Source organism: Hyla sarda, chromosome 3, assembly GCF_029499605.1.
Source record: "Hyla sarda isolate aHylSar1 chromosome 3, aHylSar1.hap1, whole genome shotgun sequence".
Lineage (NCBI taxonomy): Eukaryota > Metazoa > Chordata > Amphibia > Anura > Hylidae > Hyla > Hyla sarda.
In genome coordinates, this window is record NC_079191.1 from 425,234,637 (window position 1) to 425,259,626 (window position 24,990).

Sequence of the window (24,990 nt, forward strand, 5' to 3'; positions counted from 1 at the left end):
CCTGGGCAGCCGCGTCTCAAGTGAAGTTCATGACCCCTAGAAAGTGGCCTCCATGTTGTCAGTGCGGCTAGAAAATCTTGTTTGTTTTTTCCCCATTCAAATCAAATGATTTATGAGAAAAGAATATGATCGAAATAAATATTGGCCTGTGTGATCCCGACCCTCGTCATCTACTTATGACCACAGAATGGCGCTGCCAATGTTTCGGGCCTGGAAAGAATTACACATTATAACCTTTGGCTTCTGCTGTCGATATCCCGGCCTCATGCAGACGGGCAGCTGTGACACCGCATAGAAGGACGGGCTGACTGCCGGGGGCGGCTGAAGTGGCATTTGCCTGACAAATAGACATCATGGCCAATGTTCTGGAAGGAGCGAGATCCCAAACAGAGCATAAAGGACGAACAGGAGAACGACAGAGGAGCCAACAAGAACTTGTCTAACAATGTCCTAACTTATATAAAGCATCCAAATATCTATCTCATATCTATCTATCTATCTCATATCTATCTATCTCATATCTATCTATCTATCTATATATCTCATATCTATCTATCTCATATCTATCTATCTATCTCATATCTATCTCATATCTATCTATCTCATATCTATCTATCTCATATCTATCTCATATCTATCTCATATCTATCTATCTCATATCTATCTTTCTATCTATCTATCTCATATCTATCTCATATCTATATATCTCATATCTATCTATCTATCTATCTATCTATCTCATTTCTAGCTATGTATCTGCTATCTATCTATAAATACTCCAAAGAAGTTGCAGCACACCCAGATAGCATATAGTGCAAAATAATTGAGCTTTATTGGCCCATGTTATGCAACGTTTCGATGGTATCACACCATCTTTGTCAAGCTTGACAAAGATGGTGTGATACCATCGAAACGTTGCATAACATGGGCCAATAAAGCTCAATTATTTTGCACTATATGCTATCTGGGTGTGCTGCAACTTCTTTGGAGTATTTATCGATGGACACGGTCTGCGACTGGGACCACAGTCATCACCTGCACCCCTGTTTACTCCAATTGTACCCCTGAGGTTGTGCTGCCTACCCTGTGTTTGTGTATCTATCTATCTCATATCTATCTATCTATCTATCTCATATCTATCTATCTCATATCTATCTATCTATCTATCTATCTCATATATATCTATCTATCTATCTATCTATCTCATATCTATCTATCTCATATCTATCTATCTATCTATCTCATATATATCTATCTATCTATCTCATCTCTCTATTAACTATCACCAAAGTTCAGATAAAGAGACAATCTTTGCGTTTATAGTAAGATTCTTTTAGTTTCCCATAGCAACCAATAAGACCTCAGCTTCCATATCTCACTTTGTACTGGAAACAAGAAAGTTGTGCTGTGATTGGTTGCTATGGGCAACAAAAAGAATCTGATCAAATAGAGATAGCAGCAGCAGTATACAGATAGAGCTGGATGGGAGGTGTATAACTACTATATATCCTGATACCATAGAAATAGCAGCAGCAGTAGACAGATAGAGTTGGAGGGGATATGTATAACTGCTATATATCCTGATCCCATAGAGATAGCAGCAGTATACAGAGAGAGCTGGAGGGGACATGTATAACTACTATATATATACTGATCCTATATGTAGGCGCTATATAAATAAATTATTATTATTATTATAGGAACAGTATACAGATAGAGCTGGAGGGGGGGGGGTGTTTAACTACTATATATCCTGATCCCATAGAGATATCAGCAGCAGTATACAGATAGAGCTGGAGGGGGGAGGGATATTACTACTATATATATTCTAATCCCATAGAGATAGCAGCAGTATATAGATAGAGCTGGAGGGGTGGTGTGTAACTACTATATATCCTGATCCCATAGAGACAGCAGCAGTATACAGATAGAGTTGGAGGGGAAGTATACAACTACTATATATCTTAATCCCATAGAGACAGCAGCAGCAGTATACAGATAGAGCTGGAAGGAAGCTGGCTACATAGTTCCCTTGACTGAAGTTTATGGCATTAGGACAAGTGATGTGCATGTGACAAACTGATATAAGGTTGCGGTGACAGGAAGATGACAGCCATCATTGTGACGTGATTGGTGAAGATCTCCTTTGACCCCCTGAAGGTATCTCCCTTTGCCTATGACTAATGTGGATTACCACGGGTCCCTTACTATACGTCACATCTCAGCACCCATTGTCCTTGCGTTGTGCTCCCGTAATTACAGCGGCGAGGACACATGGGTGTACACGGAGGAGCGAAGCCCGGAGGTGTAGACGGATCACACCCTGCACATCAAGCGTGGGAATAACAAGGCTTCAATTCACATCTTACTCACTGGCCCATCAAAACGTGAAGAAGCCATTCATTATACTCTAGGAAAAGGAAGAAACCCCCCCCCCCCCCCCCATGACTGAAGCCATGTTTAACCCCTACTCCTCCCTGCATTTATACCCCTACACCTCCCTGCATTTATACCCCTACTCCTCCCTGCATTTATACCCCTACTCCTCCCTGCATTTATACCCCTACTCCTCCCTGCATTTATACCCCTACTCCTCCCTGCATTTATACCCCTACTCCTCCCTGCATTTATACCCCTACTCCTCCCTGCATTTATACCCCTACTCCTCCCTGCCACTATACCCTGTGGCTGTGTATAGGGCAACTCAGGACATCTAATATGGCCCTATGGCAGTGTTTTTAAACCAAAGCGCCTCCAGCTGTTGCAAAACTACAACTCCCAGTATGACCGGACAGTCTTCGGCTTCCAGAATCCCAGATGTTGCAAAACTACAACTCCTAGGATAACCTGTACGTCCGCTGGCTGTCTGGGCATGCTTGGATTAATCGTTTGAAACATCTGGAGGGCCACAGTTTCGAGACCACTGGCTTAGAAGTGAACACATACATTACATTGCTGCCAGCTGAACATTGTAACCAGTCACTTCTCCCATTAGAAAACATGTCTGACTTGACCAAATGTTGTTTCTATAGAGGGAGGAGGGACGAGCGGCTCCCAGACACCTCCGGCGCTGCTTATCCCCGGGGAGGTCATTAGATCAGCCAAGTGAATCCAACAAAGCTGATACCTCTATGTTCTGTAGATGTGATGCCCAGTAGGGTCTGTAAGCCCCATGGATTCTGCTCCGTACTATCTTAGTCATTACAGTCACCTTTATAATAAAGTCTTATTCTAGAGGACAAGCCCCGGAGCATTCAGGATCAACAATCTCATAACTCTCCCGGCACTTCCCTTACAGCAGTGTTTCCCAACCAGGGTGCCTCCAGCTGTTGCAAAACTACAACTCATCTCTCTCTCTTGTATCTCTCTCTCACCTTCTATTGTCTCATATAAATGCATTGTATATATTGTGTATGCATTGTCAATATGTATAAAGTTTGTACAAATGTGTACAGAAGTGTTGGTCATGTGACATACCCAGAGTTTCTTGGGTACAGGACCTACAGGCTTTGCAACCAACGGGCTTTAGTCCAACCCCCCAGTATATAAGGGGCAGTAGTCTCTCAGTTACCTCTCTTATCTCTTGGATTTCAGCCAAGCACAATACCCGTCCGATCTAAATTCATTTCATCTAGGCCAAAGCCTAAAGAACCTGCAGCCACTTCAAAACATGAGTTATCAAGCTCTATCTACAATTCTAGTGACTACTACTCAACTCAAGAATAATATTAGTAGCACAGTGGCATAGATATTCTCAATACTACAAGTCCCAGCAAGCCTGTGAGGTATCCTGTGTCCCGGTTGCCTCTAGAGAAACTGCATAACTGTAAAGACTGTTTAACAAGAATTACAAGTAAAAGTTCCAGTTCTTGCATAATTCCTGCTGTCGACATTTCTTTATTGAAGACCGTTATTGGGTTGGTTGACGGCGGTTACCATACCGGAATAACCACATCCTGGTGTCATGAATAATCAAGGGTTAATACCACCAGACCCTGCTACACTATTGCAACACCCCATCTCACCACATCTCTCTCTCTTGTTCTAGAGGACAAGCCCCGGTGCATTCAGGATCAGCAATCTCATAACTCTCCCGGCACTTCCCTTACAGCAGTGCTTCCCAACCAGGGTGCCTCCAGCTGTTGTAAAAATACAACTCCCAGCATGCCTGGACAGCCTTTGGCTTTTTTTTTGCTAGTTTTGCAACAGCTGGAGGCACCTTGGTTTGGAAACACTACCTTACAGGATCAGTTTATTTTCTGTAAACAGTGAGTGAAACACTGGGACAGAAGTCCTGCTGTTCACAGAATATTTATAGTCGGAGCTCCACGTAATGGTGTCAACTAAAGGGGCCATGTAGTGTTGGGCGAGAATATTTGCATTTCGTTTTTTTATCGCGAATATAGCTGTCACGATGCCGGCTGGCAGGTAGTGGACCCTCTGTGCCAGAGAGGGATTGGCGTGGACCGTGCTAGTGGACCGGTTCTAAGCCACTACTGGTTTTCACCAGAGCCCGCCGCAAAGCGGGATGGTCTTGCTGCGGCGGTAGTGACCAGGTCGTATCCACTAGCAACGGCTCACCTCTCTGGCTGCTGAAGATAGGCGCGGTACAAGGGAGTAGGCAGAAGCAAGGTCGGACGTAGCAGAAGGTCGGGGCAGGCAGCAAGGATCGTAGTCAGGGGCAACGGCAGAAGGTCTGGAAACACTGGCAAGGGACACACAAGGAACGCTTTCACTGGCACTAAGGCAACAAGATCCGGCAAGGGAGTGCAAGGGAAGTGAGGTAATATAGGGAGTGCACAGGTGATAACTCTAATTGGAACCACTGCGCCAATCAGCGGCGCAGTGGCCCTTTAAATCGCAGAGACCCGGCGCGCGCGCGCCCTAGGGAGCGGGGCCGCGCGCGCCGGGACAGAACAGACGGGGAGCGAGTCAGGTAGGAGAGCCGGGGTGCGCATCGCGAGCGGGCGCCACCCGCATCGCGAATCGCATCCCGGCTAGCAGCAGGATCGCAGCGCCCCGGGTCAGAGGACGTGACCGGGGCGCTGCAGCGGAGGAGGTGAAGCGAGCGCTCCGGGGAGGAGCGGGAACCCGGAGCGCTCGGCGTAACAGTACCCCCCCCCTTGGGTCTCCCCCTCTTCTTGGAGCCTGAGAACCTGAGGAGCAGACTTTTGTCAAGGATGTTGTCCTCAGGTTCCCAGGATCTCTCTTCAGGACCACAACCCTCCCAGTCTACTAAAAAAAAATTTTTTCCTCTGACCTTTTTGGCAGCCAAAATCTCCTTGACCGAGAAGACGTCCGAGGAGCCGGAAACAGGAGTGGGAGGAACAGATTTGGGAGAAAAACGGTTGAGGATGAGTGGTTTGAGAAGAGAGACGTGAAAGGCATTAGGGATACGAAGAGAAGGAGGAAGAAGAAGTTTATAAGAGACAGGATTAATTTGACACAGAATTTTGAAAGGACCAAGATAGCGTGGTCCCAACTTGTAGCTAGGGACACGGAAGCGGACATATTTAGCGGAGAGCCATACCTTGTCTCCAGGGGAAAAAACGGGGGGAGCTCTTCTTTTCTTATCCGCGAACCTCTTCATGCGTGAAGAAGCCTGTAAGAGAGAATTTTGGGTCTCTCTCCATATAATGGAAAGGTCACGAGAAATTTCATCCACAGCGGGCAGACCAGAGGGCAAGGGGGTAGGGAGGGGGGGAAGAGGGTGACGGCCGTACACCACGAAAAATGGGGATTTGGAGGAAGATTCAGAGACCCTGAAGTTATACGAGAATTCGGCCCATGGAAGGAGATCTGCCCAGTCATCCTGGCGGGAGGAAACAAAATGTCGCAAATAATCACCCAGGATCTGGTTAATTCTTTCTACTTGTCCATTGGACTGGGGATGATATGCAGAGGAAAAATTTAATTTAATCTTGAGTTGTTTACAGAGAGCTCTCCAGAATTTAGACACGAATTGGACCCCTCTATCCGAGACAATCTGCGTAGGCAACCCGTGAAGACGAAAAATGTGTACAAAAAATTGTTTAGCCAACTGAGGCGCAGAAGGAAGACCAGGAAGAGGAATGAAATGTGCCATTTTGGAGAATCGATCAACGACCACCCAAATAACGGTGTTGCCACGGGAAGGGGGTAAATCAGTAATAAAATCCATACCAATCAGAGACCAAGGCTGTTCGGGGACAGGCAGAGGATGAAGAAAACCAGCGGGCTTCTGGCGAGGAGTCTTATCCCGGGCACAGATAGTGCAGGCTCGCACAAAGTCCCCAACATCCGTCTCCAGAGTTGGCCACCAATAGAAGCGGGAGATGAGTTGCACAGATTTCTTGATGCCCGCATGACCTGCGAGATGGGAGGAGTGACCCCATTTGAGGATTCCGAGGCGTTGGCGTGGAGAAACAAAGGTCTTTCCTGGAGGAGTCTGTCTGATGGAGGCAGGAGAAGTGGAGATCAGGCAGTCAGGTGGAATGATGTGTTGCGGAGGGAGATCAACTTCTGAGGCATCCGAGGAACGAGAGAGAGCATCGGCTCTAATGTTCTTATCGGCAGGACGAAAGTGGATCTCAAAATTAAATCGGGCAAAGAACAGAGACCACCGGGCCTGGCGAGGATTCAGCCGTTGGGCCGACTGGAGGTAGGAGAGGTTCTTGTGGTCGGTGTAGATAATAACAGGAAATCTTGATCCCTCCAGCAGATGCCTCCATTCCTCAAGTGCTAATTTAATGGCTAGAAGTTCTCGATCCCCGATGGAGTAGTTCCTCTCCGCTGGAGAGAAGGTCCTAGAGAAAAAACCACAAGTGACAGCATGCCCGGAAGGATTTTTTTGTAGAAGAACAGCTCCAGCTCCTACTGAGGAGGCATCAACCTCCAATAGGAAGGGTTTGGAAGGGTCAGGTCTGGAGAGCACGGGAGCCGAAGAAAAGGCAGACTTGAGTTGTTTAAAGGAGTCTTCTGCTTGAGGAGGCCAGGACTTGGGATCAGCATTTTTCTTGGTTAAAGCCACGATAGGAGCCACAATGGTAGAAAAATGTGGAATAAATTGCCTGTAATAATTGGCGAACCCCAAAAAGCGTTGGATAGCACGGAGTCCGGAGGGGCGTGGCCAATTTAAGACGGCAGAGAGTTTGTCTGGATCCATCTGTAGTCCCTGGCCAGAGACCAAATATCCTAGAAAAGGAAGAGATTGGCATTCAAACAGACATTTCTCAATTTTGGCATAGAGTTGGTTGTCACGAAGTCTCTGAAGAACCATACGGACATGCCGGCGGTGTTCCTCTAGATTGGCAGAAAAAATTAGGATATCGTCCAGATATACCACAACACAGGAGTATAATAGATCACGAAAAATTTCATTGACAAAGTCTTGGAAGACGGCAGGGGCATTGCACAGTCCAAAGGGCATGACCAGATACTCAAAGTGTCCATCTCTGGTGTTAAATGCCGTTTTCCACTCGTCCCCCTCTCTGATGCGGATGAGGTTATAGGCGCCTCTTAAGTCCAATTTAGTGAAGATGTGGGCACCTTGGAGGCGATCAAAGAGTTCAGAGATGAGGGGTAAGGGGTAGCGGTTCTTAACCGTGATTTTATTAAGACCGCGGTAGTCAATGCAAGGACGTAGGGAGCCATCTTTTTTGGAGACAAAGAAAAATCCGGCTCCGGCAGGAGAGGAGGATTTACGGATAAAGCCCCTTTTTAGATTCTCCTGGACGTATTCGGACATGGCAAGAGTCTCTGGGGCAGAGAGAGGATAAATTCTGCCCCGGGGTGGAGTAGTACCCGGGAGGAGGTCGATAGGGCAATCATAAGGCCTGTGAGGAGGTAGAGTCTCAGCTTGTTTTTTGCAGAAAACATCCGCGAAGTCCATATAGGCCTTGGGGAGACCGGTTACTGGAGGAACCACAGAGTTACGGCAAGGGTTACTGGGAACCGATTTTAGACAGTTCTTGGAACAAGAGGACCCCCAACTCTTGATCTCCCCAGTGGACCAATCCAGGGTTGGGGAATGAAGTTGAAGCCAGGGAAGTCCAAGGAGAATCTCCGAGGTGCAATTGGGGAGGACCAAAAGTTCAATCCTCTCATGATGAGATCCGATGCTCATAAGAAGGGGCTCCGTGCGGAAACGTATGGTACAGTCCAATCTTTCATTATTTACACAATTGATGTAGAGGGGTCTGGCGAGACTGGTCACTGGGATGTTGAACCTGTTGACGAGAGAGGCCAAAATAAAATTTCCTGCAGAACCAGAGTCCAAGAAGGCCACTGTAGAGAAGGAGAAGGCAGAAGCAGACATCCGCACAGGCACAGTAAGACGTGGAGAAGCAGAGTAGACATCAAGGACTGTCTCGCCTTTGTGCGGAGTCAGCGTACGTCTTTCCAGGCGGGGAGGACGGATAGGACAATCCCTCAGGAAGTGTTCGGTACTAGCACAGTACAGGCAGAGGTTCTCCATACGGCGTCGTGTCCTCTCTTGAGGTGTCAGGCGAGACCGGTCGACCTGCATAGCCTCCACGGCGGGAGGCACAGGAACAGATTGCAGGGGACCAGAGGAGAGAGGAGCCGAGGAGACGAAACGCCTCGTGCGAACAGAGTCCATATCTTGGCGGAGTTCCTGACGCCTTTCAGAAAAACGCATGTCAATGCGAGTGGCTAGGTGAATAAGTTCATGTAGATTAGCAGGAATTTCTCGTGCGGCCAGAACATCTTTAATGTTGCTGGATAGGCCTTTTTTGAAGGTCGCGCAGAGGGCCTCATTATTCCAGGACAATTCTGAAGCAAGTGTACGGAATTGTACGGCATACTCGCCAACGGAAGAATTACCCTGGACCAGGTTCAACAGGGCAGTCTCAGCAGAAGAGGCTCGGGCAGGTTCCTCAAAGACACTTCGGATTTCCGAGAAGAAGGAGTGTACTGAGGCAGTGACGGGGTCATTGCGGTCCCAGAGCGGTGTGGCCCATGACAGGGCTTTTCCGGACAGAAGACTGACTACGAACGCCACCTTAGACCTTTCAGTGGGAAACAGGTCCGACATCATCTCCAGATGCAGGGAACATTGGGAAAGGAAGCCACGGCAAAACTTAGAGTCCCCATCAAACTTATCCGGCAAGGATAAGCGTATCCCAGGAGCGGCCACTCGCTGCGGAGGAGGTGCAGGAGCTGGCGGAGGAGATGACTGCTGAAGCTGTGGTAGCAACTGTTGTAGCATAACGGTCAGTTGAGACAGCTGTTGGCCTTGTTGCGCAATCTGTTGTGACTGCTGGGCGACCACCGTGGTGAGGTCAGCGACAACTGGCAGAGGAACTTCAGCGGGATCCATGGCCGGATCTACTGTCACGATGCCGGCTGGCAGGTAGTGGACCCTCTGTGCCAGAGAGGGATTGGCGTGGACCGTGCTAGTGGACCGGTTCTAAGCCACTACTGGTTTTCACCAGAGCCCGCCGCAAAGCGGGATGGTCTTGCTGCGGCGGTAGTGACCAGGTCGTATCCACTAGCAACGGCTCACCTCTCTGGCTGCTGAAGATAGGCGCGGTACAAGGGAGTAGGCAGAAGCAAGGTCGGACGTAGCAGAAGGTCGGGGCAGGCAGCAAGGATCGTAGTCAGGGGCAACGGCAGAAGGTCTGGAAACACTGGCAAGGGACACACAAGGAACGCTTTCACTGGCACTAAGGCAACAAGATCCGGCAAGGGAGTGCAAGGGAAGTGAGGTAATATAGGGAGTGCACAGGTGATAACTCTAATTGGAACCACTGCGCCAATCAGCGGCGCAGTGGCCCTTTAAATCGCAGAGACCCGGCGCGCGCGCGCCCTAGGGAGCGGGGCCGCGCGCGCCGGGACAGAACAGACGGGGAGCGAGTCAGGTAGGAGAGCCGGGGTGCGCATCGCGAGCGGGCGCCACCCGCATCGCGAATCGCATCCCGGCTAGCAGCAGGATCGCAGCGCCCCGGGTCAGAGGACGTGACCGGGGCGCTGCAGCGGAGGAGGTGAAGCGAGCGCTCCGGGGAGGAGCGGGAACCCGGAGCGCTCGGCGTAACAATAGCAAATTCATGAATTTGCGAATATTGCGAATTTATTAGCTATATATTCGAAATTGCGAATATTCGCTTCTTTCCGCATATGCGCATATGTGAATATTCGCATATTCCTTCTTTTCACTTGTGGGCCAATGAGAATGATGCAAATACACTTGTCAGAGGTTATCAACAACATCCCTAGCAACCAATAGTAAAGTTGCCCACCCCCTCACTGTTTTCTTCCTCGAATACGCAAATATTCGCATATGCGAATGTGCGAATATAAGAATATCTGAAATTTGCGAATATAGGACAAATATTTGTCTATATATTCATTAAATATCGCAAATTCGAATATTGGCAATGCCGCTCATCACTACCCACGTTTACTGGAGCCATCGCTGTCAGCAGGTAAAGTCCCACAATGGCTTCTATCAGAGCCTATAGACTTCTATCAGAGACTATAACTTCTATCAGAGCCTATAGACTTCTATCAGAGACTATAGACTTCTATTAGAGACTATAGACTTCTATCAGAGACTATAGACTTATATTAGAGACTATAGACTTCTATCAGAGACTATAGACTTCTATCAGAGACTATAACTTCTATCAGAGACTATAGACTTCTATCAGAGACTATAGACTTATATTAGAGACTATAGACTTCTATTAGAGACTATAGACTTCTATCAGAGACTATAGACTTCTATTAGAGACTATAGACTTCTATCAGAGACTATAGACTTATATTAGAGACTATAGACTTCTATCAGAGACTATAGACTTCTATCAGAGACTATAGACTTCTATCAGAGACTATAACTTCTATCAGAGCCTATAGACTTCTATCAGAGACTATAGACTTCTATCAGAGACTATAGACTTCTATCAGAGACTATAGACTTCTATCAGAGACTATAGACTTCTATTAGAGACTATAGACTTCTATCAGAGACTATAGACTTCTATCAGAGCCTATAGACTTCTATCAGAGACTATAGACTTCTATTAGAGACTATAGACTTCTATCAGAGACTATAGACTTCTATCAGAGCCTATAGACTTCTATCAGAGCCTATAGACTTCTATCAGAGACTATAGACTTCTATCAGAGACTATAGACTTCTATCAGAGACTATAGACTTCTATCAGAGACTATAGACTTCTATTAGAGACTATAACTTCTATTAGAGACTATAGACTTCTATCAGAGACTATAGACTACGGATGTCCAGATACTATTTTTAATACCGATACCAATTACTAATACTGGGCCTCATTTACTAAGAGTGTCGGGTTTTTACCAATGGGAAATGTTTCAGACTTGTAGGGTTCCACCTTATTTACTATGGGGATCACAGATTTACAGGTCGGGAACATTTTCTGACCAGCTCTTTTTCTAGGTGGAAATTTCGAGCCATTTATCCACAGGATTTTCTGTGAATTCAATAGTAAATAGGTTGGGTTGTGAAACCACGCCCCCTTTGTCACAGACCACGCCCCATTTTCAGCTTTTCACAGTGCAATGTCGGATTTGTCGGATTTACCTGGCGCACACTGGCGTAGACTGGCGCAGACATGTCGGAGACGCTCTGCGCCAAAATAACCAGACAAAAACGAGTCATTTTAACTTAGTAAATGAGGCCCATTATTTCTTTAATGTAATGTGACAGCAGAGGTGGCTCTAGAGATGAACACGAGGCCAACACAGACACTCGTAATGAAGATATGCCTTCAATAGTTAAAGGGGTACTCCGCCCCTAGGCATCCTATCTCCTCTCCAAAGGATAGGGGATAAGATGTCTGATCGCGGGGTCCTGCTGCTGGGGACCCCCATGATCTCGGTTGGCTACCCCGCGATCTCGGCTGCGGCACCCCAGACATCCGGTGTACGGAGCAAACTTCGCACCCTGCCGGATGACTGGCGATGCGGGACGGAGGTTTGCAACGTGACGGCCACTCCCCCTTAAAGGGGTAGTCCAGTGGTGAAAAACATATCCCCTATCCTAAGGATAGGGGATAAGTTTGAGATCATGGGGGGTCCGACCGCTGGGGCCCCCCGTGATCTCTCTGTACGGGGGCCAGGCTCTCCGGCCAGATAGCGGGTGTCGACCACCGCACGAAGCGGCGGCCGACAGGCCTACTCAATACATCTCTATGGCAGATCCGGAGATTGCCGAAGGCAGCGCTCCGGCTCTGCCATAGAGTTGTATTGAGGGGGGCGTGTCGGCCGCCGCTTCGTGCGGTGGTCGACACGTCCCCTTCGCGTGGGCTGTTGGGGCCCCATACAGGAGATCGCGAGGGGGCCCCAGCGGTCGGACACCTCGCGATCTGCAACTTATCTCCTATCCATGGATAGGGGATAAGTTGCTCACCACTTGTTCACCACTGGACTACTCCTTTAATGCAAGTCTATGGGAGGGGGCATGACAACCTCCCATAGAATTGCATTGAGGGGGCGCGGTCTTGACGTCATGAGCCTCTGCCACTGACGTCTCTAAATAAACGCCGGGTGCTGTACGGAGATCGTGGGGGTCCCCAGCGGTGGGATCCCCGCAGTCAGATATCTTATCCCCTATCCTTCGGATAGGGGATAATATGTCTAGGGGTGGAGTACCACTTTAAGTAGGAAATCCCACCTATTAGGTTCAAGCCCCCAGGACATAGGCAAGTAGGGAATCCCCCCTATTAGGTAGAAGCTCCCAGTAGGTAGGCTGGAAATCCTTCCCTTTTAGGTTGAAGTCTCCAATAGTTAATCAGGTATGTGGGGAACCTCCTATAAGGTATATGGGGGACATTTATCATTGAGTTTACCCCTTTTTCTTGTGTATTTTTTTGCGCACAAATGACTTTCACTGCGTCTTTTTTGATAGAATATTTTCCAAAGTTCTCTACGTGCTCGTGTACCATAGAAAGAAAAATGCGTTACACACTAATTTACTATTGCGCATTTTTTGTTTAGATATTAAAACTTTGCGCAAGGGAAACAGATTTTGCGCAAATATAGAACACCGAGGAGTGCGCGCACCAATGTGTCAGACGGTAGAAACATGAAGGAATTTCTGTTTGAGCAGAAAGAAGCTTGCGCAGACATGCAAAACATAGAAAGCACTGACAGATTTTATATATCAACTGGCTCCAGAAAGTTAAACAGATTTGTAAATTACTTCTATTAAAAAAATCTTAATCCTTCCAATAATTATCAGCTGCTGAAGTTGAGTTGTTCTTTTCTGTCTGGCAACAGTGCTCTCTGCTGACATCTCTGCTTGTCTGGGGAACTGTACAGAGTAGAAGAGGTTTGCTATGGAGATTTGTTTCTACTCTGGACAGTTCCCGAGACAGGTGTCATCAGAGAGCACTTACAGAGAAAAGAACAACTCAACTTCAGCAGCTAAAAAGTACTGAAAGGATTAAGATTTCTTAATAGAAGTAATTTACAAATCTGTTTAACTTTCTGGAACCAGTTGATATATATATATAAAAAAAAGTTTTTTTTTTTCCAGGATAACCCCTTTAAATGATTTCTACCTCACACCAACATTGATAAATCTCCCCCTTTGTCTCTATTAGTTTCCCCCAATAAGTCCCCATTAAAAGAAAATAATAAAAATCCCACTCACCTTCCCTCCACCCCCACACTGAGGCCCTTACATCCTCAGCTCTATAAGTGCAGAAGGACCTTCTCCTGCACGTTGGAGTTGTGCAGGACCTGTCATGCTATGAAATGACGTGTAAACGTCCGGTAGGGGTGCCGAAACCGATTCCAGTATCGGTATTGGGATGTCCCTACTATAGATGTAAAGATCGTTCTGAATTATGTCCCGGATGTTGGAGAACCCCCGGACTAAGTCTGAGGCCCAGGAGAGGCATCCGACTCTGCTCTGCGCGGCAGCATGCGTGTCACAAGCAGTGTGCAAACCGCAACGCAGTGCAGCTAATCACTTCGGAATATTTATGACATCATGATGACTGGTGACAATTCACATTTAGAAACTTAAAATATAGTTAAAGAGGTACTACCGTGCTGACAACTTATCCCCTATCTAAAGGATCTCGCACGCAGCACCCCGCTGTCATCAGGCCCCAGAGCGAACATCGGTCTGATGACTGACGATCACGGCATCACGTCACGGCTCCGCCCCGGTTTAGTCCATTTTGTGTCTTATACGGTTTTGTCCGTTTTTTTTTTACCCATACCCAAAACCGTAGTCTACCACGTTTTTTTTGGTCCGGGTAAAAAAACTTAATAAACCATATACGTTTTATTTTTTTTTAACATAGGAGTCAATGGGAACCATCCAGAACAGTATGTGCGTACGGTTCCATCTGTTTTTCACCAGTTTTTGGCTTTGCACAGTTTTTTTTTCTTGGAATTTCAATCAAACAAGTGAAACTTTATTCAAAATGGAGTGAAAAGTTAAAAAGGTATACGTTTTTTTTTCTTAAAAAAAATGGATGCAACCGGACATCATTTTTAAATCTTATACGGGTTAAAATTTGTACACACGTTTTAGTTTAGTCCGGTTTTGAGGAATCCGTTTTTCCTCAAAAACCTGATACGGGAACTGTATTGCAAAAACGTAGTGTGAATGCAGCCTTAGAGGTATTTCATTGGCGGGTTCAGGTTACAGCAGCATGCAGAATATATATCAGTGTTTCCCAACCAGGGTGCCTCCAGCTGTTGCAAAACTACAACTCCCAGCATGCCCGGACAGCCGTTGGCTGTCCGGGCATGCTGGGAGTTGTAGTTTTGCAACAGCTGGAGGCACCCTGGTTGGGAAACACTGATATATACCACCGTAATAGATGTGCCTGGATAACTTTCGGCTAGAGAAGGGTTCCCCAAAATGGGGCTCTCTAGCTGTTTCAAAACTACAACTCTCATCATTCCCTATGGAAGTTGTAAATGAAGAGAAGATCTGAGGATGAAGTCTAAGGCATCAGGAAAAGACAATGGGGGAGATTTATCAACACCCGTCCAGAGGAAAAGATGTTTGGTTGCCCATAGCAACCAATCAGATCGCTTCTTTCATTTTACAGAGGCCTTGCTAAAAATGAAAGTAGGGATCTGATTGGTTGCTATGGGCAACCAAACAACTTTTCCTCTGGACGGGTGTTGATAAATCTCCCCCAATGTTTTACCAGCACTACCCACAGTCACCAAATCTTACTGATCAGACAGGGATATCAAAAATAATAAACACATTTACTGGCAAAGGTACAAAGTGTTTCCAAGGGTCCAAACTCGCTCTTCATCAGGTCTACGGTGGACCCAAAGAAGGAGACTTTTGGAATCTCGAAACGCGCCCTCCTATTGGGAAAAACACAAGCACGGGGCAGTCAACTAGAGCAAGGTAATTCCCTATAATGTCAGATATGAAGCATAGTGCAGGGAAGACCCATGTGCCCCCCACACTGTGACTATGAGACACGTCTGCTCCCACCAGGACAGACACAAGGAAGTCTAATTCACTATTACCCATAATGCTTCTGTCTACCAGGGTATGAAGAACAATGTAACTCAGCAATATCAGATATTAGGGAGCGCCAAGGAGTCCAATGACATATATATATATATATATCAGTATAGAAAGTCCATTATTCGATATACAATACATAATGTGTTATGGCTTATTGCTAGATAGATAGATAGATATGAGATAGATAGATAGATAGATATGAGATAGATAGATATGAGATAGATAGATAGATAGGAGATAGATAGATAGATAGGAGATAGATAGATATGAGATAGATGGATAGATAGATAGATAGATATGAGATAGATAGATAGATAGATAGATATGAGATAGATAGATATGAGATAGATAGATATGAGATAGATAGATATGAGATAGATAGATAGATATGAGATAGATAGATAGATATGAGATAGATAGATATGAGATAGATAGATAGATATGAGATAGATAGATAGATATGCGATAGATAGATATGCGATAGATAGATAGATAGGTATGAGAGATAGATATGAGATAGATAGATATGAGATAGATAGATAGATAGGTATGATAGATAGATATTAGATAGATAGATAGATAGATATGAGATAGATAGATATGAGATAGATAGATATGAGATAGATAGATATGAGATAGATAGATATGCGATAGATAGATATGCGATAGATAGATAGATAGATAGATAGATAGGTATGAGAGATAGATATTAGATAGATAGATAGATAGATAGATAGATATGAGATAGATAGATATGAGATAGATAGATAGATAGATAGATAGGTATGAGAGATAGATATTAGATAGATAGATAGATAGATAGATATGAGATAGATAGATATGAGATAGATATGCGATAGATAGATAGGTATGAGAGATAGATATGAGATAGATAGATAGATATGAGATAGATAGATAAATATGAGATAGATGTGAGATAGATAGACATGAGATAGATATATATGAGATAGATAATTCTGCCACACCACACTATACCCACATTTTGACAAGTTGTTGTAAAATATTAACTAAAATATTAAACCTTTCAAAATTCTTTCCATCCATTTTAAAGTCTTATCTGTTTTTGGGAAAGCTGGGTTTGCGCTCCACACGGCCTCCATTACCCTTCTCACAGACGTTATCACTCAGCTCTGCCCAGTTACTAGGTTCTCTATTAGTCGGTAGGGGTCTGGCAGGGCATGTACCTAGGGCACCAGGAGGTGGCGTCTGTTCGGATTTCCATTACCGGCTTAGGGCAGGGGCATCAATCTAAGTCTTTGCCCCAGGTACATGAAATCCTATCTCCACCTCCCATGGTCCAGGACTAGAGATGAGCGAACTTACAGTAAATTTGATGCGTCACAAACTTCTCGGCTCGGCAGTTGATGACTTTTCCTGCATAAATTAGTTCAGCTTTCAGGTGCTCCCGTTGGCTGGAAAAGGTGGATACATTCCTAGGAGACTCTTTCCTAGGAATGTATCCACCTTTTCCAGCCCACCGGAGCACCTGAAAGCTGAACTCATTCATGCAGGAAAAGTCATCAACTGCCGAGCCGAGAAGTTCGTGACGATTCGAGTTTACTGTAAGTTCGCTCATCTCTATCCAGGACCCATGTTGGTTGTCACCCAGATCTTTCCAGGTACAAGGTAAATGAATGGGTGATAATGATCTGTAACAAATCCCAGTAGAGGTGTAACATTTCCAACAGGTCCCTATGTGCCTATTATAATAGTGGCCTCGTATGGGACAGATGTGCCTTGGGGCCCCGCTACGACTGCTACCACTGCAGCCCCTATAGTTACACCCCTGACTCCCACCAGGTCCTGACCCCTACAGACCATTCTCAGCATTACCTTTAAGCACCAGAGGTTCCTTCCCTTCCCTCTTCAGTGACTCCAGCACAGTATGGAGCGGCTGGGACGGGATGACCCGGCTGGGCTCGTTGGTGTTGTCGTCGTAGACGATGATCTCTTTGGAAAATATCCTCTTGAAGGAGTCTTTACCTTCCCTGCATGAGATTAAATCCAAGACGGTGATCTTCCCCTGCTGAAGCCTCCGCCGGCTGATCTTATCGGAGCAGTTGATGTGAACGGCCCCTTGGATATGGCTTTTGTTGTACTCCATGAAGGGTCTGCAGTCAATGATGACCGGCCCTTGGTTGGGCAGGTGGGTTTTGCTGCATTTCGCTATCTTCTTGGCCAAGTCATTGGGGTAAATGATTTTGATGTTGGCGAATTGTTTGGTAGTGGTGGAGGACACAGGGCTGCCAACCCCGCCAGACGGACTCAACGCGCCGCTGTTCTCATTGACCATTGGGTTGGGAGGGCAAGAAGAGGCGGAGGGTCCGGCGGCGGCACTGCTGGTGATTGTGGTGCTGCTGATCGTCTGGCTTTGGGTGTCCTTTTCGTATGCTGCCACGCTGCAACAGCTGGCACTGCTACATCCGCAACCCAAAGAGCGAGCAGAGCCGTTGGAAGAGGGCATATACGTCAGATTCGCAGCGGTGAGCGAGGCTACGCTTGTGCTGAGTAGGGATCGGCAGCTGCCACTCACCGAGCCGGCGGCGTCACGGTAGGAAGGGTCCAGGCGGAGGTCGAGCTCTTGTGGTCTGACGGGTCTGGATAGTGCCACAATAACCGTGTCGTCCAGAGGAGATGGAGGCATCAGGGATAGCTCGTACAGGTTCAAGTTTCAAGTAGAGGGACTGGAAAAAACGTGAAAGAAACGCCCAAAAATCATTCGTTCATTCATCTTTTATATCATGTAGCAGATAATTATATAAAAATAATAATAATAATAAAAATAAATAAATAAATACATTTCATTGACAAATGATGATACTTGGGCTTCACTATAGAGAAGTGGTCTCCAAACTGTGCACCTCCAGTTGCAACCAGCGGGCCTCCAGCTGTTGCAAAACTATAACTCCCAGCATTACAAGACAAGCTGGAGGTCTGCCGTGGGAAGTCCTAGACCAGTGGTCTTCACCCTGCGGACCTCCAGATGTTGCAAAGCTACAACTCCCAGCATGCATGCTGGGAGTTGTAGTTTTGCAACATCTGGAGGTCCGCAGGTTGGAGACCACTGTCCTAGACTATAGAGCAGTGTTTCCCAACCAGGGTGCCTCCAGCTGTTGCAAAACTACCAGACAGCTGTTGACAATACCTGTGGTTTGCTATAGAGCACTGGTCTCCAAACTGTGAAAATCCAGCTGTTGCAAAACTACAACTCCCAGCATTACAAGACAAGCTGGAGGTCTGCCGTGGAAAGTCCTAGACCAGTGGTCTTCAACCTGCGGACCCCCAGATGTTGCAAAACTACAACTCCCAGCATGCCCGGACAGCCGTTGGCTGTCCGGGCATGCTGGGAGTTGTAGTTTTGCAACATCTGGAGGTCCGCAGGTTGGAGACCACTGTCCTAGACTATAGAGCAGTGTTTCCCAACCAGGGTGCCTTCAGCTGTTGCAAAACTACCAGACAGCTGTTGACAATACCTGTGGTTTGCTATAGAGCTGTGGTCTCCAATTGTGAAAATCCAGCTGTTGCAAAACTACAACTCCCAGCATTACAAGACAAGCTGGAGGTCTGCCGTGGAAAGTCCTAGACCAGTGGTCTTCAACCTGCGGACCTCCAGATGTTGCAAAACTACAACTCCCAGCATGCCCGGACAGCTGTTGGCTGTCCGGGCATGCTGGGAGTTGTAGTTTTGCAACATCTGGCGGTCCGCAGGTTGGAGACCACTGTCTTAGACTATGGAGCGGTGTTTCCCAACCAGGGTGCCTCCAGCTGTTGCAAAACTACCAGACAGCTGTTGACAATACCTGTGGTTTGGAATAGAGCAGTGGTCTCCAAACTGTGAAACTCCAGCTGTTGCAAAACTAAAACTCTCAGCATGCCCGGACAGCCTTTGACAATATCTCTGGTTTGCTATAGAGCAGTGGTCTCCAAACTGTGAACCTCCAGCTGTAGCAAAACTACAACTCCCAAAGCCAGAGGCTGTCCGGGCATGCTGTGAGTTGTAGTTTTGTAACAGCTGGAGGCACCCTGGTAGGGAAACACTTCTCTAGAGGTTCAGGTCAACCTACTGCACTTAATCTTAATCCACAAAGCTCAAAATACTTCACCCATCATTGTTAAATAAAAAAAACAATAATAATAAAAAAATATATATATATATAAACACTTCATTGACAGATACGTGTGATTTTTCTATAGGGCAGTTGTTTCCAAACTGTGGACTTCCAGCTGTTACAAAACTACAAATCCCAGCATGCCCATGTCTCATGCAGCCTACCCTCCCTATACCAGTGTTTCCTAACCACGTTGCCTCCAGCTGTTGCAAAACTACAACTCCCAGCATGCCCATGTCTCATGCAGCCTACCCTCCCTATACCAGTGTTTCCTAACCACGTTGCCTCCAGCTGTTGCAAAACTACAACTCCCAGCATGCCCATGTCTCATGCAGCCTACCCTCCCTGTACCAGTGTTTCCCAACAACGTTGCCTCCAGCTGTTGCAAAATTATAACTCCCAGCATAAAAAGAGTTGTAGTTTTGCAACAGCTGGAAGCACACGGGTTGGGGAAACCCTGCTATAGAGCTTCAGTTCAACCCTACTGCACTCTCTTAGTTCCACAAAGCTCAGAATATTTCCTCAACTGATTCAACTCTGCTACATCAATCATTGTTAAATAACGTGAAAAGTAGTTTTCTTTCTTTTCAAGTCCCTGGTTCATTTCACTCCTATCAAAGTCCATATAGTACAATGGTCTTCAACCTGCGAACCTCCAGATGTTGCAAAACTACAACTCCCAGCATGCCCAGACAGCCGTTGGCTGTCCGGGCATGCTGGGAGTTGTAGTTTTGCAACATCTGGAGGTCCGCAGGTTGGAGACCACTGATATAGTAGATAAGGAATGACCTGAGTTTTTGTTCTATTTTATTCTTGTTTCTTATAGGTAAGTGGACAGAGCTGCTAAAAATATCGCCGTGTGGACGTGCAAACCGAGAGATGGGAGCCGAAATTACACAACGATCCTTTTTGAACCTATGTCTGTACTTAGAGCAGTGTTCTCCAACCAGCGTGCCCTCAGCTGTTGAAAAAATGACAACTTTCGGCTGCCTGGGCACATGCTGAGAGTTGTAGTTTTGCAACAGCTGGAGGTTCACATTTAGAGGCCACTGCTCTTCAGCAAACCACAGGTATGGTCAACGGCTGTCCGGGCATGCTGGGAGTTGTAGTTTTGCAACAGCTGGAGATTCACAGTTTGGAGACTACTGCTCTATAGAAAACCCAAAGGTATGGTCAAAGGCTATCCGAGCATGCTGGGAGTTGTAGTTTTGCAACAGCCGGAGGTTCACCCTTTGGAGACCACTGCTCTATAGCAAACCCAAAGGTATGGTCAACAGCTGTCTGTGTATGCTGGTAGTTGTAGTTTTGCAACAGCTGGAGGTTCACAGTTTGGAGACCACTGCTCTATAGCAAACCCAAAAGTATGGTCAACGGCTGTCTGGGCATGCTGGGAGTTGTTGTTTTAGACCCTGGTTGGAAAACACTGCATGCACACAGTGAAAAAATTTTTTTTTGAGCAGGATCTATGTGTCTGGTCGACCGCTGCAGCATTCGGCTGCAGCACTTAACACGTTATTAACTCTATATATATATATATACGGTATAATAAAAAAAAAATATAATCCGATCACATCAGAATGAATGAACTGCAGACAGGGGGAAAGGAGGGGGCGACATCTATTGTTCGCAAAAAGTTACGCTTTGCATTCGCCTAGACATCATCCCTCAAGACGCTGACAGTCCCCGACTGACACGGTTGTGCATGATCATACGTGATCTATACATCATCTATACGTCATCTATACGTCATCTATACATGATCTATATGTCATCTATACATGATCTATACTTCATCTATACATGATCTATACTTTATCTATACATGATCTATACGTCATCTATACATGATCTATACTTCATCTATACATGATCTATACGTCATCTATACATGATCTATATGTCATCTATACATGATCTATACGTCATCTATACATGATCTATACGTCATCTATACATGATCTATACGTCATCTATACATGATCTATACGTCATCTATACATGATCTATACTTCATCTATACATGATCTATACTTCATCTATACATGATCTATACGTCACCTATACATGATCTATACTTCATCTATACATGATCTATATGTCATCTATACGTCATCTATACGTCATCTATACTTCATCTATACATGATCTATATGTCATCTATACATGATCTATACGTCATCTATACTTCATCTATACATGATCTATACTTCATCTATACATGATCTATACTTCATCTATACATGATCTATATGTCATCTATACATGATCTATACGTCATCTATACATGATCTATACGTCATCTATACTTCATCTATACATGATCTATACGTCATCTATACATGATCTATATGTCATCTATACATGATCTATACGTCATCTATACTTTATCTATACATGATCTATACTTCATCTATACATGATCTATACGTCATCTATACATGATCTATACTTCATCTATACATGATCTATACATCATCTATACATGATCTATACGTCATCTATACATGATCTATACTTCATCTATACATGATCTATACGTCATCTATACATGATCTATACGTCATCTATACATGATCTATACATGATCTATATGTCATCTATACATGATCTATACATGATCTATATGTCATCTATACATGATCTATACGTCATCTATACATGATCTATACGTCATCTATACATGATCTATATGTCATCTATACATGATCTATACATGATCTATATGTCATCTATACATGATCTATACGTCATCTATACATGATCTATATGTCATCTATACATGATCTATACGTCATCTATACGTCATCTATACATGATCTATATGTCATCTATACTTCATCTATACGTCATCTATACATGATATATACTTCATCTATACATGATCTATACTTCATCTATACATGATCTATACTTCATCTATACATGATCTATACTTCATCTATACATGATCTATACTTCATCTATACATGATCTATACTTCATCTATACGTCATCTATACATGATCTATACTTCACCTATACATGTCACCATTTACAATCCTGACAGGCAACAGTTAAGTTCCTGGTCAAAAGTAAAGCGTAAAAAACAAACAAACAAACAAAAAAAAACATCTGCAACCCTGCAGCAGTGTTGATGGCGGTAAGAAGAATAATAGTAACAATAATAATGATACAGCAACAACTGTATATATATAATCCTTGGCAAAAATGTATCGAATAAATCTAAGATGTAAGTGTCGTAGAATGCAATAATAATAATAATAATAATAATATTGACAATAATGCTACAATTGTGTATATAGAAGCATGGACTGTGTTGGCAGATAAGAACCATTTGGCCCATCTAGTCTGCCCAATATTCTGAATCCTATCAATAGTCCCTGGCCCTATCTTATATGAAGGATAGCCTTATGCTTATCCCTATCTTATAGCATTATACCTATCCCTATCTTATATGAAGGATAGCTTTATATCTATCCCTATCTTATAGCATTATACCTATCCCTATCTTATAAGAAGGATAGCCATATTCCTATCCCTATCTTATATGAAGGATAGCCTTATATCTATCCCTATCTTATATGAAGGATAGCCTTATACCTATCCCTATCTTATATGAAGGATAGCCTTATAACTATCCCTATCTTATATGAAGGATAGCCTTATAACTATCCCTATCTTATATGAAGGATAGCCTTATACCTATCCCTATCTTATATGAAGTATAGCCTTATTCCTATCCCTATCTTATATGAAGGATAGCCTTATATTTATCTCTATCTTATATGAAGGATAGCCTTATGCCTATCCCTATCTTATTTGAAGTATAGCCTTATTCCTATCCCTATCTTATATGAAGGATAGCCTTATACCTATCCCTATCTTATATGAAGTATAGCCTTATACCTATCCCTATCTTATATGAAGTATAGCCTTATACCTATCCCTATCTTATATGAAGGATAGCCTTATATTTATCTCAATCTTATATGAAGGATAGCCTTATGCCTATCCCTATCTTATATGAAGGATAGCTTTATTCCTATCCCTATCTTATATGAAGGATATCCTTATTCCTATCCTTATCTTATATGAAGGCTATCCTTATTCCTATCCCTATCTTATATGAAGGCTATCCTTATTCCTATCCCTATCTTATATGAAGGCTATCCTTATTCCTATCCCTATCTTATATGAAGGATAGCCTTATGCCTATCCCTATCTTATATGAAGGATAGCCTTATGCTTATCCCTATCTTATATGAAGGATAGCCTTATACCTATCCCTATCTTATATGAAGGATAGCCTTATACCTATCTCTATCTTATATGAAGGATAGCCTTATGTCTATCCCTATCTTATATGAAGGATAGCCTTATGCCTATCCCTATCTTATATGAAGGATAGCCTTATTCCTATCCCTATCTTATATGAAGGATAGCCTTATTCCTATCCCTATCTTATATGAAGGATAGCCTTATGCTTATCCCATGCATGTTTAAACTCCTTCACTGTATTTGCAGCGACCACTTCTGCAGGAAGGCTATTCCATGCATCCACTACTATATATATAATCCTGGGCAATAATGTATGGAATAAATCTAAGGTGTAAGTGTCGTGGAATGCAATAATAATAATAATAATAATAGTAATAATAACAATAATGATAATAATAATAATAATAATAATAATAATAATAGTAATAATAATAGTAATAATAACAATAATGATAATAATAGTAATAATAACAATAATAATGATAATAAGGATAATGCTACAATTGTGTATATATCATCCTTGGCAATAATGTATGGAATAAATCTAAGATGTAAGTGTCACAGAATCCAATGTAACAGCAGAAGACAATGCAGAAGGTGCTCACCTCGCTGGCACTGCAGTAGTGTCACAGCAGCAGCATGCTGGCGTAATGTGAATCATAGGATCCAAGCGCTGTAATACCAGGCGACCCACTCCGATGCCACCTTACCAGGACTGGCAGTAACGCTGCATGCAGGCACTGAGTGCTCCCAGCATGTCCCCTCCTGCCCCTGCTCCTATTGATCTGACTGTCATGAGTAACCGAGGAAAGGGAACGTGAAAACTGCCGCCGCCTCCCCTCCACCTCTTTTTTTTTTTTTCTTCTTCTTTTGGCTCCACCCACCACAGCCCCGGCATAAAAGAAAAAGACACAGAGGGGAAATTAACTTCTTTTGGTCACCGATATTATTAAGATTATTAAGACACTTATTGGGGGGGGGGGGGGGGGGATGCCTTTCAGATTTGTTGAGCAATTTTGCTAAAAAATTAGATAAAGTGTGATAAAAACAACAACAACAAAGTGCAAAAGATATTTTGAAAAGTCA

General features: G+C 44.5%; 1 protein-coding gene across 1 annotated transcript in view; it reads right to left on the bottom strand.

The window, feature by feature from the left end:
* DUSP10 (dual specificity phosphatase 10) overlaps positions 1–24,708 on the bottom strand; it is a 103,587-nt gene extending 78,879 nt beyond the window's left edge. The window contains exons 1-2 of the mRNA XM_056568389.1: positions 24,510–24,708; positions 17,351–18,201 (exon numbers count right to left, since the gene is read on the bottom strand). Of these exons, the coding sequence (XP_056424364.1) occupies positions 17,351–18,161 (811 nt within the window). The 5' untranslated portion in view covers positions 18,162–18,201; positions 24,510–24,708. The remainder of the gene's footprint in view (positions 1–17,350; positions 18,202–24,509) is intronic.
* Between the last annotated feature and the right edge of the window lie 282 nt (positions 24,709–24,990).